At 46.0% G+C, this 15,563-nt stretch overlaps 1 protein-coding gene across 2 annotated transcripts in view; it reads left to right on the forward strand.

The window, feature by feature from the left end:
- Positions 1 to 15,563, forward strand: part of NMNAT2 (nicotinamide nucleotide adenylyltransferase 2) — a 180,972-nt gene that overhangs the window by 126,898 nt on the left and 38,511 nt on the right. For both annotated transcript variants that reach the window (XM_001162779.8, XM_054656592.2), the window contains exons 2-4: positions 9,628 to 9,716; positions 10,565 to 10,632; positions 13,217 to 13,295. In XM_001162779.8, the coding sequence (XP_001162779.2) occupies positions 9,628 to 9,716; positions 10,565 to 10,632; positions 13,217 to 13,295 (236 nt within the window). The remainder of the gene's footprint in view (positions 1 to 9,627; positions 9,717 to 10,564; positions 10,633 to 13,216; positions 13,296 to 15,563) is intronic.

The raw sequence follows: 15,563 nt of genomic DNA on the forward strand, positions 1-15,563 counted from the left end.
TCTAACAACTTACACAGTTGCTGTGAAATTTAACATGAGAAAATACAGACCCAAGTACCTAACACTTTGCCTAACACAGAGCAGATCACCAACAAATGGTCGGTAAGTTAATTCCTTGGTTTGGCACTCAAAACCCTCCTAATTTGGCCTAATTCTTCCCTGCCTTCTTCTCAGCTAGCCTCTTCCCCTCAGTTTTGCAAAGTTGCTCCAGGCTGTGTGGGGGAGGGTGAGACTCCCTTGGTGACAGTGGATGAAAATGGTATCATTGCTTTTCAAACAAATAAAGCCAAGAAAAGGAGGCTTCAGTATGGCTTAGAGACTTTGTTCCTGACTCAGTTCATCTGCTCACCTCGCTTTGTCCCCCTGGAATGAGTATCTTCCTTCTGTTTTAAAATTGAGGTTTTACTATTTTTTAGGTATGACAAGGCCAACAGATCAGGAGATGGCTGCTGTTGAAAAGAAAGTTGTTATACTCACAGGTCCCAAGAGGATGGGGCACACTGAGTCATAGGGGGCCAGCAAGGAGGCTCCAGGGTCAGTCAGAAGGCAGAGGGAGTGGGGAAAACAAGGGCAGAGGCTCCAGGGTCAGCCAGAAGGCAGAGGGAGTGGAGAAACAAGGGCAAAAGATGTGATTGTGGTTCTGGGAATGACAGGTGAGGCAGGCTCTCCTTTGCCTAGTTTAAATAAATTCAGCAGCCTCTGGGGCATAGGGGATATACCTAGTTGTTCAGTACCTAGCCCTGGGGAGATTAGGGCAGGGGAACAGTGGCCCTGAGTGTGAGAGCGCAATAGTGAAGGTAGTTAGGGGCATGGTTGGTCTGGATTGGTTGGTTTGCATTTGAAAAGTGTGCTCAAGGGCCAGTTATTTGCTATCTCTAGGAATTGGCTAGAGGGATAATTCCTCCCTTCAAGGGTCAGCAAGTCCCCAGATGTCAAACATCAAAATACAGAAAATAAAAAGACAAAGTTAATAACACCTTCCTCTTCTCTGCTGTTGGATTCTAGCTTAGGTCTAATCTGTTCTAGGAAGACTTCCTAGGCCACCCCGTCCCAGTGGGATGACTCCCTCCCTGAAGTCCTATAGCACTTAATGTCTCTGCTGTTCATTTTGGTATCTTATTATTTCAGCAAAGTATATGCTGTGGCCCGCATCAAAAACCTGGGCTCCTTGGAGATGGGAATTGTGTCTTTTACTTGTCTATGTCCCTTATAGCGACTGGGACAGAGCCTTCAACATAATAAGCACTTATTAAATGTTTGTTAGGGAACACTCAAGGCTCAGTTTAGTAGGCCACAGGGATGATTCCTTAAAGTTTTTTTCTTAACTCCTAAGCAGGAATTCTAAGAGGGACTCAAAGCTTGATTTCTTCCTTTATCATCCAGCACTTGGTCTTCCTAAAATTTAGAATGTTTACAAATCCAGACAATCTTTGGGAAATTTACAAACAGGGAAAATACAGGCAGCTCCAGCTGTGACTACAATTCAGAAGGGGTCATTTCTAATTGCAGCTGAAAAGGAAGAATGGAGTTAGTGTTGATGCTGTGACCACGGTGGAAGAAACACTCTTCCATTAACTCCCTAGAAGGAAGGAGTAGATTACACATGTCAGCCAGGTTCACTGAGTAGCCAGGAGGATATGTGTGTCTCATGAATTTTTATTAATGGGTAAATCACTCATGTTGTGTCTGTCCTTGGCTGGACATCCAAGCATCCAGCACAGGGTATAAGGAAGGGAGATTTACCTGGTTCCAAGTGGCCTGGAATGAGCCATGAGACACAGTGGACCCTCAGGGTCCTGAGGACAGGATGTGGCAATGGTCATGGAGTCCTCCTCCATGAGCACAGGAGCAAAGATGGTGACCAAATGCAGAGCGGGTCTGACTTGCATGTCTAATGTTAGAGTAATTTGGCTCCTTCTTTGGGGCAGAACTGATGGACAAAAATAGACCTCATTTTGGGAAGCCTGGCATGAAATTAAATTCCAGGGCCATAGCTACAGCTTTGCCAATGGGCTGGCTTTCTACCAATGTGCAGAAATGCCCTTGTCATGCAAGTTGGAGATGGTGGTGGAGTGGGGAAGGGAGGAGAGCCTCTTTTGTGGGTATTCTAACATGGCAGGGGCTGCTCCACCTGTCTTTAGTCGCTTGCTGTTTAAAATATAATCTGCAAACCTGCAGCCTTGGTCTCATTTGGGAGCTTGCCAGAAATGCTGAATCTCAGGCAAGCCTGGGACTAGGGTGAGAGATGGCCTCCTCTAGTGCAAAATGTAAGGAGGTGCCCCCAAACTCAGTAATCAAAATAAACAATATTTTAAAATATCAAAATCACTGCAAAAAATCCTTGATAAACAAAATATCAACATGTTAAATAAAGGCGAGATCTGACTCAGCACTTAAACAATCCTGCCCCACTTATCTCATGCCAATCTTGACTCTGATCTCAGGTTCCATCCCAGACCCATAGAATCAGAATCTATATTCTAAAAAGACCCCCAGAGGATTCATATGCACATCAAAGTTTAAGAAGCACAGCTTTAGACAACACAACCCACAATGTAACAAACCAAAATCTTCTAATCTAGACAGCAGCAAAGCTGGAAAGGTATGAACAGAAATAAAGTTTCAGAAGCATCTAACTCCTCCAGCTTGCTTGCCACTGCCTGGGTTTGCACACCACCGCCTTAAAATTGCAGTGTTCTATAATTTATCATGAACATTTCAAAAACTTTTTTTTGAGATAACTATAGATTTGCAGGAAGTTGCAAGATTAATACAGAGAGATACCATGTACTCTTCACCCAGTTTCCCCTAGTGGTTAAACCTGACTTAGTCCATTTGGGCTGCTGTAACAAAATACCTTAGACTGGGTAGTTTATAAATAACATAAATTTATTGCTCACAGTTCTGGAGGCTGGGAAGTACAAGATAAAGGCCCAGGCAGATGTGGTGTCTGGTGAAGGCCTGTTCCTGATAAATGGTGCCATGGTGCCTTTTTTTTTTTTTTTTTTAGATGGAGTCTCAGAGTCTGGCTCTGTCACCCAGGCTGGAGTACAGTGGTGCAATCTCGGCTCACTGCAACCTCTGTCTCCTGGGTTCAAGCGATTCTTCTGCCTCAGCCTCCCAAGTAGCTGGGACTACAGGCACGTGCCACCACGCCTGGCTAATTTTTGTATTTTTAGTAGAGACGGGGTTTCACCATATTGGCTGGGCTGGTCTCGAACTCCTGACCTCATGATACGCCCACCTCGGCCTCCCAAAGTGTTGGGATTACTGTCATGAGCCACTGTGCCCAGCCTAAATGGTGCCTTCTATGTGTCCTCACAAGGAGGAAGGGCAAATGGGCTCCCCAGGCCTCTTTATAAGGGCTGTAATTCCATCCACGAGGGTTCCAACCTCATGACCTAGTCACCTCCCAAAGGCCCCATCTCTTAATAGCAACATGTTAGAGATTAGATTTCAGCATATGAATTTTGGAGAGACAGACATTCAGACCATAACAGTTCTATTTTCTTTAACTATAGTAGAATATCGAAATGAGAACATTGACATTGGTATAAGGTGTATGTATAGTTTATATGTTATCTTATCAAAAGGGTAGATTTACAGAACCAACACAAGTAAGCTATAGAACTAGCCCATTACCACAAAGATCTCCCACAAGCTACAGCTTTAAAGTCATACCCACCCCTTTCCCTGACCCACCATCCCTAACCCCTGGAAAGCATTAATCTTCTTAACACCTTAAACACCTTTTTTTTTTTTTTTTAAGAGACAGAGGTCTCACTATGTTGCCCATGTTGGTCATGAACTGCTAGGTCAAGCGAGCCTCCTGCCTCAGCCTCCCAAAATGTTGGAATTATAAGCATGAGCCGAAATGTCCAGGCTTTTAAACAACTTTTTGACCATGTTATATAAATAAAATCATACAATAAGAAAACTTTTGAGATTGCCTTTTCTTCACTCAGAATAATGAACTAAAGATCCATCCAAATTCTTGCACATATCAATAATTTGTTCCTTCTTTTATTTTTTATTTTTTTTTGAGACAGAGTCTCGCTGTGTCACCCAGGCTGGAGTGCAGTGGCGCCATCTTGGCTCACTGCAACCTCCACCTCCCAGGTTCAAGCAATCCTCCCACCTCAGCCTCCCAAGTAGCTGGGATTACAAGTGTGTGCCACCCACCATGCCCAGCTAATTTTTGTATTTTTAGTATAGACGGGGTTTCACCAGGTTGGCCAGGCTGGTCTCAAACTCCTGACCTCAAGTGATCCACCCACCTCTGCCTCCCAAAGTGCTGGGATTACAGGCATGAGCCACGGTGCCCAGCCAATTTGTTCCTTTTTATTGCTGAGTAGTACTCCATGGTATGGGTGTACCACAGTTTAGTTAACCATTTACCTATCGTAGGACATTTGGGTTGTTTCCCGTATTTGATTATTACAAATAAAGCTGCTATGAACTATTCTAGCTCCTATAACTTTCCATACACATTTTAGAATTCTGTTGATATTTACACTTTAACAAATCTTGTTGTGATTTTGACAAGAAATACATTAAATTTCATATCATTTTGGGGAGAATTAGCATCTTGACTGTGTTGCATCTTCCAATCCATAACATAGTATGTCTCTTTTTGTTGTTGTTGTTGTTCCTAACCACCAGACTATGCCATCCAACTCAATAGAAGCATGATCACCCAAATAAATTCAGGATTGTCAGCATCTTCTGCTACTTTTTGTGGCGCTGAATTCAAATATATGTTCCTGTGTTCACAGAGGCAACATAGATACAGTGCATATGGGAATAAAGGGTTGAAGGCATCCTTGAAAAGGACTCTCAGTTAAGATTTAAAATGCATAGGTCTCTACATTTATTTAGATCTTCTTTGATTTCTTTCATCAGCATCTTGTAGTTTTTAACATACAAGCCCTGTATATGTTTTATTATATTTATACCTAAGTATTTCATTGAATTGATTAACATTTGCTTTGTATTTTTATTTTGATTTCCACTTGTTTGTTGCTAGCATATGGAAATACAATTAATTTTCTTATGTTGATCTTGTAACTTATGACCTTGTTGAGCTCACTTATTAGTTGCTGGAGTTTCCTTGTAAATTTATTGGGATTTCTAGGTAGATCATCAAGTCATCTACAAATAGAGACAGGTTTTTTTATTTTCCTTTTTTTATCTGTATGCCTTTTATTTCCTTTTCTTGCCTTATGGTGTGCACTAGAACTTCTGGTTGAATAACAGCAATGAGAGCAGACTTCCTTCCTTGTTCTTCATTTTAGGGAGAAAGCATTCAATCTTTCACCACTAAGTATGATGTTAGTTGCAGGTTTTTGCAGATGCTCTTTGTCAAGTCGAGGACGTTTCTTTCTATTCCTATTATACTGAGAGTTTTTGTCATGAATGAATGTTGAATTTTGTCAAACGCTTTTTCTGCATCAATTGATAGGATCATGAGATTTTTCTTTAGCTTGCTGGTGGATTACATTGAATGATTTTTCAAATACTGAAAAAACAGCCTTGTATCCCTGGAATATACACCACTTAGTCACAGTGTATAATTCTTTCTATATATAGCTGGATTCTATTTGCTAACATTTGTTAAGGATTTTTGAGTATTCAATCATAAAGGATATTGGCCTGTAGTTTCTTCTTTGTACTATCTTTGCCTGGTTTTGATATCAGGGTAATACCGGCTTTATAAAATAAATTGAAAAGTGTTCTTTCCTAGGCCGGGCATGGTGGCTCACGCCTGTAATCCCAGCATTTTAGGAGGCCGAGGTGGGCAGATCACCTGAGGTCGGGAGTTCAAGACCAGCCTGACCACATGGAGAAACCTTGTCTCTACTAAAAATACAAAATTAGCCGGGGATGATGGCACATCCCTGTAATTCCAGCTACTTGGGAGGCGGAGGCAGGAGAATCGCTTGAACCCAGGAGGCAGAGGTTGCGCTGAGCCGAGATCACGCTGTTGCACTCCAGCCTGGGCAACAAGAGCGAAACTCCATCTCAAAAAAAAAAAAGGGTTCCTTCCTTTTCTACTTTCTAGAAGAGTTTATGTAGACTTGGTTTTAGTTCTTTATGTGGAATTCTCCAGTAAAACCACTTAGCGCTATGCACTTTTACTTTCGTAATTTGATTTGATCCTCACAACAACTTTGCAAAGAAGGCATTTTACAGAAACAGTTTCCAGGTCCCTTGGACTGCACTGGATGCACAGTGAGATTAGTGAGGTGGCCGGGAAATAAGTCCAGAGCAGGAGGATGTTGGGCAGGGAAGGCATGCTAGACGTGGGGTAGGGTAGAGCTGGGTTTGAATGAAGTGCTTGGGAAGTGAAGAGTTAGAAGGCACTATTTGGAGGACAGGGAGAGTAAAGAAGTTCTGGCTTATTGCAGCAGAGGGTCTGTGACTGCCAAGGGCCAGATAGAAATGACCCCGAAGAGGACCGGAGTGTGAAGGTCCAAGAGAAACAGGGAGAAGCTGTGCAATTTCTTCAAATATCAGAATAGATTGTTGCAAGGCCTTTAATTTGGCCTCAGAATAAGATCTGAAAACAAGTGAAGTACTACAACTCTTTTAAAAAGCAAATATGGGGCTGGGTGCGGTGGCTCATGCCTGTAATCCCAGCACTTTGGGAGGCTGAGGTGGTCAGATCACCTGAGGTCAGGAGTTCAAGACCAGCCTGGCTAACATGGTGAAACCCCATCTCTACTAAAAAATAAAAAAATTAGCTGGGTATGGTGGTGCACGTCTGTAATCCCAGCTACCTATGAGGCTGAGGCACAAGAATCACTTGAACCCAGGAGGCGGAGGTTGCAGTGAGCCAAGATGGTGCCACTGTACTCCAGCCTGGGCGACAGAGCTAGACTCCGTCAAAAAAAAAAAAAGCAAATGTGACACACTTATCAGAGTGACACACTTATTAAAATCCAAATAATGCCAAATGCTGGTAAGAATTTGGAGCAACAGAAAGTCTCATTCATTCCTGGTAGGAATATAAAATGGCACAACCACTTTGGAAGACAATTTGACAGACTCTTAAAAAGCTAAACATAATCTTACCATATGATTCATATGGCTCCTTGTGTAGATTCCCTAACTTACGTCTTCACAAAAACCTGCACATGAATGTCATATCAGCTTTATTTATAATCACTAAAAACTGGAAGCAGCAAAGATGTTCTTTGGTAGATGAATGGATAAACTGAAGTACTTCCAGACAATAGACTATCATTTAGTGATTAAAAGAAATGAGCTGCCGGCCGGGCACGGTGGCTCACGCTTGTAATCCCAGCACTTTGGGAGGCCGTGGCAGGCAGATCTCCTGAGGTCAGGAGTTTGAGACCAGTTTGGCTAACATAGTGAAACCCCATCTCTACTAAAAATACAAAAAATTAGCTGGGCATGGTGGTAGGCGCCTGTAATCCCAACTACTTGGGAGGCTGAGGCAGCAGAATCGCTTAAGCCCGGGAGGCGGAGGTTGCAGTGAGCTGAGATGGCGCCACTGCACTCCAGCTTAGGGGACAAGAGCGAGCTTCCTCTCAAAGAAAAAGAAAGAAATGAGCTATCAAGCCATGAAAAGACATGGAGGAACTTTAAATGCATGCTGCTTAGTGAAAACAGCAAGTCCAAAGAGGCTACATACTGTATGATTCCAACCATATGGCATTTTGGAAACGTCAAATCTATAGAAATAGTAAACAGAACCGTGGTTGCCAGGGGTTTGGGAAAAGAGGAGGCATGAATGGGTGGAACACTGAATTTTTAGGGGATGAAAATACTGGGTATGATACTATAATGAGGGATATAATTGTCAAAACCCACAGAACTCTACAACACAGAGTAAATCTTCATGTAAACTATTGACTATAGTTAATAATGTGTTAATATTGATTTGTCAAGTATAACAAGTGTGCCACACTAGTGCAAAATTATTAATATAATGGGGGAAACTGCATGAAGGGAGGTAAAAAGGTGGGAGGGGTCTGAATATATGGAAGTCTATGTACAATCTGCTCAATTATTCTGTAAATCTAAAACGGTGTTAAAAATAGTCTATTCATTTTTTTTTTTAATCTAAGAAATTTCACATTGAAAGAAAAAGAAGCAGCCAAGTGCCGTGGCTCATGCCTGTAACCCTTGCATTTTGGGAGGCCAAGGCAGGCAGATCACTTGAGGCCGGGAGTTTGAGGCCAGCCTGGCCGACACGTGGAACCCGTCTCTACTAAAAATACAAAAATTAGCCAACCATGGTGGCTCATGCCTGTAATCTCAGCTACTTGGGAGGCTGAGGCATGAGAATTGCTTGAACCCAGGAGGTAGAGATGGCAGTGAGCCAAGATCGCGCCACTGCACTGCAGCCTAAGTGACAGCGTGAGACTTTGTCTCAAAAAACAAAGAAAGAAAGAAAAAGAAGCAAATATGGTGAGATCTTTTTTCAAGTGTTAAGAAATCCAGCAAAGTAATTCTGAAAACTTGCTTGTAAACTACACAGCCAGCTTTGCTGCCCAGGCCGCCTTCTACTTAAAAATACCTTCACTATAAACTCCATGCTAGATTTTTCCTCAGTGGAATAAGCTCAGGCCCTGTTGACAATTTTTGTTTTGTTTTGTTTTGTTTTGTTTTTAGATGGAGTCTCTCTCTGTCACCCAGGCTGGAGTGCAGTGGCACGATCTCAGCTCACTGCAATCTCTGCTGCCCGGGTTCAAGCGATTCTCCTGCCTCAGTCTCCCAAGTAACTAGGATTACAGGCGCCTGCCACTGCGCGTGGCTAAGTTTTGTATTTTTAGTAGAAAAGCGTTTCACCATGTTGGCCAGGCTGGTCTTGAACTCCTGACCTTGTGATCCACCTGCCTCGGCCTCCCAAAGTACTGGGATTACAGGTGTGAGCCACCACACCTGGCCCCTGTTGACATTCTTAAAAGGAATTGTTTTGGAAGTAAGATAGAACCAGACTTTTCAGTCCCTTCCTTGTTTGCCGAAATTTATTGCGAAAATAAAATTGGGTTTGTCTGATAGATTTGAAAAAGCAATATTGCATACCTTCCAAAGGATAAAAGGCTTTTATCTGGCCAAATTTTTCGTCTCAACCAAGTCTAAGATGGTGGTCTTCTGGGTTGATTGCTAATTCTTTGTAATTATCTACAAGACCCTTTAAATTTGTTTTGGTGGTTTTTCTCTTCTGAATAATTAGATGAGGCAATCAGCACATCTTTCATATTATAAGGAGGCTTTTATTTATTTATTTTTTAAACACTACTCCTCCACGTTATAACTCCTGCAAGTGACAATAGGGGTAAATTCCAATCTGTAGCTCTAATGGCTGCTAATGAGGCGCTTGTTTTAAATCCTTCTGAGCTACACTGGCTCCTCCCACAGAGGACTTTTAAAACAGGATGAATCTCCTTGAGTTCTAAATCCTTTTGCTTTGGGGGCTGAAATCTGGTTCTGTAACCTTTTGAATCACCAACGTTTGCTTTGAAAGTTGACATTTTCTATTTAAATGGCAAGAGAGATGGGAAATAAACCCCAGCATTCTGAGTGTATTGATTTCAATTATCACCTTTAATCCATGCCTTTCCTCTTTATAATGTGTGGGTTTCTTCTCTTAATTAGAAAGAGCCAGGGATTATCTGCACAAAACTGGAAGGTTTATTGTGATTGGCGGGATTGTCTCCCCTGTCCACGACTCCTATGGAAAACAGGTGGGTTCCTTGCTGTGCCCCTCTCCTCTTCAATCCCCGTCCCCCCATCCCTGGCCTGATAGTTCCTGGCAGAAAAACTGCCCCCGCTCTGTCTCTGCTAAGATTCCTGGAAACACAAAATGCCCAGGTCCATGCGTCCATCCTGCTTCCCATCTCAGGACCACAGTCGGACCTGAGTGGATGGGCGCTGAAGCAGTAGCTGGAAAGACCAGCTGTCCATGACCGTAGAGCCACTTACGGGCTGGTCAGGACTCACTGAAAGAGGAGCAGGAACACCCACTGGGTGTGGCTTGGTATGGTGGATGCCAGATTGGCAGCTGGTTATGGGTTGAGCTGCACTGGGCAAGTCTTCTCAGGATTTTAGGAGAAAACGGCCTATGCCTTTTATAATCTGATTTAAAATTCATATCCCTGCTCATCCCTCCCTGCCACGTGTCCCGGCAAATCTAGGAGCTCCACCCATCATTCCCCCTTTCTCCCACAGATGCACCTTGGTGGGCTCTGGGGAAACTCACCTAACCAGCCAGACTGAGCCATAAGACAAGGCCACATTTGCTGAGTTAAGTCTCATCTCTGCAGGGCACACAGGGGCTGCTTCGCAAATGGAGGCTCATCTATCGACCTTGTTGGGGTGGTATATACCACACACCCTTTATCTGTTTCCTTTCCCCACCACCATTCCAGGCCTGCCTGTGTGGCAAACGGACAAGTAAAGGGGTCACATTCTTCATTCCCTCTCACCACTGAAAAATGGCTGCACTTTAACAATGGGTGGGCTTGGGCTGCTATCCCAAGGATGTTGTGGGGAACGGAGGGAGTCTCCCAATGATTGCTCTGTTGCTTCCCAGGGCCTCGTGTCAAGCCGGCACCGTCTCATCATGTGTCAGCTGGCCGTCCAGAATTCTGATTGGATCAGGTAGGACTGGCCTGAAGATGCCAGAGGCAGCGGCCCGGAGACTTACTGGGAGTGGGGTGGGGAAAAAAGAAGAGTTCCAGCAGTAATTTTGATCCTGGAAGGATGGGGAGGCAGGGGCAAGATATTAGCCTTGTGGAGGCAATAAGTAGACCTCCAGGGATACCTATAACTTTATTTTTGAACCAAACTGTGAGGCCCATGAATGTAAAGAATGTGCTTGAATGTTTCATCTGCTTTGACATCTCTGAGTCCTGGCATGATTCTTGGAGCTTCCAGAAATATCGCTAGGTTTTGGGTGAAGCATGACCAGAAAATCAGAAATGCCTCTCACTTTCATTCCCACTAACTTCCGTGAACCCTCACTACCTTTCAGGGAATGTTCCCTCACCTTGACAATTTCCCATTCCTGAACTCAGGCTCCCTAAGGGCCCCACACTGGCCCCAGGAGACAGGTGCGGGCCTGCCCTTAAGGGCAGCCACACCAAATCACACCCACTGGGTGGCTTTCCTGCTCACTGCCTTTCTGGCCAGACATGCTGCTAGGAAGGCACCTCCACCCCCCTCCGCTGAGCTTGCAGTGTAATTAAAGCAAGCTTCCACTAATTATGCTAATGATGTTCCCCGAAGTTCTTAACGGTTATAATTTGCATGATAAGATGATGTTTTAAAAAAATAATGGCATGCCATTTGTGCTGTAATTTCCCCCACTATGGAAAAATAAGCAGCACCTAGAGGTTTCCATGAAAGGGGCGAAGTGACGGGATGCTGACCTCAGAATGAGGAATGCAGAGAGTTTGCCCAGGAAGAGCGGGGTGGGCAGGAATGAGAGCAGTGAAGGGAAGCCACAGTAATAATTCAGCAGTGATCCTTGCTATTTGTGCGCAGTGATTTGTGTGAGAAGCACATGCCCTTTATAGACTTTCTTATCCCCCTAAAGATAAAGCTTAGGTAGAGAGACAGCTGCTTTTTCTCAGGTGAGAAACAGGCCCAGAGAAATGAAAGGGCTTGAGCAATGATACATTGATACATCCGTAGGCAAGAAAGGATTAGAAATGAGGCCTCTTAACATTGTAACTCCCGATCTTCTGGGGATGCTGGGGACCTTGAATAAGGGTCCAGTGAGGAAATCACTGGGCAGGAGACTGTTACTGCTTGGATGTGCTTAGAAGATTCTGGAATAATTCCCTCATGCATTCCACAACTATCTACTGAGTGCCTACCACCTTCCCTGGGCTGCTCTAAGTTGGAAAATCAGAATCCTGAGAATTGAGATCACTAGGGAGTCTAAGAGCTGCCTCTAGAGATGGGGTTGGCTGGGGTGGGGCGCCTGACACTGGGATCCCATTTAGCCAGGTGAAGTGTTTGTTTCCGGCACAGGTGCGCTCCCAGGGCACAGGGCCTGGCTAGGGATCTAGGGGGAGCCAGGGTCCCGGCAAATGGCAAGCTGACTCTCTAAGGGTTTTCAGCTAGTGGGATCTCATCTCTGGGCACTTTAGGCATGTGTATGTGGTGGGGTGGTGGGGTAGGGTGGTGGTGTTAAGGGGATGCACGACTGCTAAGAAAATGTTTGACAAGGCAGGGCACGGGGGCTCATGCTTGTAATCCCAGCACTTTGGGAGGCCAAAGTGGGCGGATCACCTGAGGTCAGGAGTTTGAGACCAGCCTGGACAACGTGGTGAAACCCCATCTCTGCTAAAAATACAAAAATTAACTGGGCATGGTGGCATGTGCCTGTAGTCTCAGCTACTCAGGAGGCTGAGGCAGGAGAATCACTTGAACCCAGGAGATGGAGGTTGCAGTGAGCCGAGGTCTTGCCACTGCACTCCAGCCTGGGTGACAGACCAAGACTCCATCTAAAAAAAAATCATTAAGTTGGCAATTAAGCCCCAGTGCTGCCTCAGTCTGGGGCTGGATTCCTGCTTACTTCACAAGCAGTATCCTGGAGGGGCTGGCCATCGTTGTGTCTGCGCCCTCTCATCTGACTGTCATGTCTCACCTCCATGCCCACAAGGCACCTCACTGCAGAGGGAGGCAGGGAAGACTGATTCTCGAGGGTTTGCAGCCTGGCAAGGATAACCTGGGCCACCACTTGACAAATGCCTGGCTCAGCTAATCCTTGTCACAATCCTCAAGGGTCCAAAGGAGGGTTTATTTTGCAGGTAACAATAAGAGCAAGATGCTGTACTGAGCATTGTACACATAAAACTTACCGAGCCTTTCTAACAAAACTGTAAGCTCGTTACTGTTGTTATTCCCATTTTACAGATGGGGAAGGTGAGGCACTGGGAGATCACATAACTTTCCCAAAGCCACACAGTTGCAAAGAGCTGAGGCTGGAATTAAACCCAGGCAGACTGGCACCAGCATCTCTTCTCATAAGCCTATGCCATGCTCCTCTCATTTTACAGAGGAGGAAACTGAAGCTCAGAAGAGTGTTTCACACCCAGGTTTTATCTGATTCAAGATCTAAGCGCATGGTATGGCCAGATCTGCCATGCTTCCTGAGCTATGATTTTTGGAAGGTAACAATAAGGAAAGAATATGAGAACAGAAACCAAGGGAAACTTCTTTCCGATGATGTTAGGGTGGACCCTTGGGAGTGCTACCAGGACACCTGGCAGACGACCTGCAGCGTGTTGGAACACCACCGGGACCTCATGAAGGTGAGCTGGGCCAAGCCTGGGGATGCGTGAACCACCAGAGTGCAAGGGCGGAAGGGGCTGGACCCACAGAAGCCAGGCAGGGAGAGGAGAGGGTGCTGCTGGCCTATCGACCTGCTTTCAGCCTCTTACTTCCCTGCCGGTTGTGAGAGAGACCAGCCTGTGAACAGCATGAAGAACAATGAATGAGGAACCCCGAGTAGCACCAGGGTCTGTTCCCTGTCTTCCACCCTCTGTCTTGACCTCCCATTTGGGGTGTTGCTGCTGGGTATGGTGGGCAGCTTTTATTAGCTGGGAGCAAGTTCAAGGTGGGATTAAGGAGACCACAGTGATAGGACTTCAGAAAGTGAGGGAGGAGGAAACTGGACAATGAAAGGCAGGAGAAGAGAGAAGCACTTAAGGGAGGTACAAGCAGCCTGTGGGGGCCCCACTGGCCCCCTTACTCCAGGACAGGCTGCTGTGGCTGGGGCACTTCACACCTGCCAGTCATTGCACCCCATTCCCACCCATTCCTCCTCACAAGAGCCCCACAGGCAGACGGTGTCTGATGCCTGTTTTATTAGTGGGTAAAAGGGATCACAGAGAGGAGTCCACATATCTGAGCACACACAGTGAGTGTTTGGTGAACACAGATAGGCGAGAGCTTCTGTATTCCCCATTGGGACCTGGGGCCTGTGGCCGGGCTGCAGAGACTTCAGGGCTAGTTGCCAGGTTAGAATGGGCTCCATACCAGCCAGCAGCACTGCCCAGAGTGTGCAGAAAGCACCCTTCCCAGATCAGTGACAACCCATCCACTCCACAGTGACAGGATGAAAAGCAATGCCACCGATGGCGAGAAGCCTGACCAACCAAGACAACAAACAGTCAATTCTGCTCGCCTCCACAGACTCTGCGGCAGAGCCCTCCGCAGCCCCAGATAGCAGTCCACCTGGCACTGCCCTCCTACAGGGAGAGCCCATGTCCCATCTGTGTCCTTGCTGCCAGAGGGCCTGTCACCACGTTCTTCCTGGGGAGCAGCCCCTGACCACCCCACACTCCACCAGCTGCAAAGCCAGGCTTTATTTTAACAGATGTGGCGCTTCATTGCTCCATCCTGGGGAGCTAAGGGCAAGTGAGGTAGAGAGGACCAGCTGGCTGTTCTCCATCTGTTGTTTTCTTCCCCACGGAATTGAAGAAAACTGATTTCCCTTCCCTTCAGCTTTCAGAACCCTTCTCACATATCCTGACCCTTCTGGTCCCCTTCAAAGGAGGCTGACTTGGGGCCACACTGACTTGCTCCTCTGTGCTGGTCTCCACAATAGCAGTAATAAAAGACACTGTGTAAGACTGTATCAGTCAGGATAGGCAAAGACGTGCTGTGGTGACAAACATCCCTAAAAGCTCAGTGACTTCACACAAGTTTATTTCTCATACTACATGTCACCTGGGGAGTTCCTGCAGTCCTGTGCTGTTTCTGGTCACACAGAAGCCTCAGGCTCCATGACAGAAGAGAGGAATGGGGACCCCGCAGGCATTCCTCAGTGCTGGCCATACTGGCCAGAAAGCCTGGCTATCATTTGTTGTCTAAATGCCCGGGCTTCCTGAACTCTCCCTGTGTTACTTATGCCCAGGGTATAAGTCTGGGCCAGAGAAGCTCCGCCAGGAACCCCAGCTGTTGCAGCGATGGGCAGAAGCTGGCAAAGAATGTAGGTCACTGCCAGCCCCCCTGCCTTGGAGCAAGAGCTTGGAGCTGCTTCCTAAGAACTCTCAGCCTTCAAACACCTAGCAAGCATGAGGCAGGTGTTCCCGGCATGGAGAGTAGACCTGCCGCAGAGATAGATGCATGACTTAACAGGTGACTTGGGACAACTCTCCAATGTCAAGGCCTCTGAGAATGCAGGAGCCCATGGGGGCTGACGAGGGCAGGATCGGGGAATGCAGCCAGCCATTTTCTACTTCTCAGAGATAGAACAAGTCAAATGTGACCCACAGTGCAGCAAGAGGAAGAAGCTCCTCAGCTACCAGGCCAATCAGGAAATAGGAATGCAGGGTTGTCTTTTCTGGTGGTGAAGTAATAAATGGAGGCAGACCATCCCTTCCACCCCACCAGCCACAGCTGGGTGAAGAATCCCACCAAGAGGTGAAAAGATCCCATGGTACCCACCCCAGCTGGCTCCCAGATGTGGTCAGATATGACCTCCTCCTATCAGGAGTCTTACGAAGGTGACAGGTTACCCCACAAGACAAATGCCTGCCCTTCTAGGGCTCAGAAGGACTCGTACACTGCTCTGC

The sequence above is a fragment of the Pan troglodytes genome, chromosome 1 (genome assembly GCF_028858775.2).
Source record: "Pan troglodytes isolate AG18354 chromosome 1, NHGRI_mPanTro3-v2.0_pri, whole genome shotgun sequence".
Lineage (NCBI taxonomy): Eukaryota > Metazoa > Chordata > Mammalia > Primates > Hominidae > Pan > Pan troglodytes.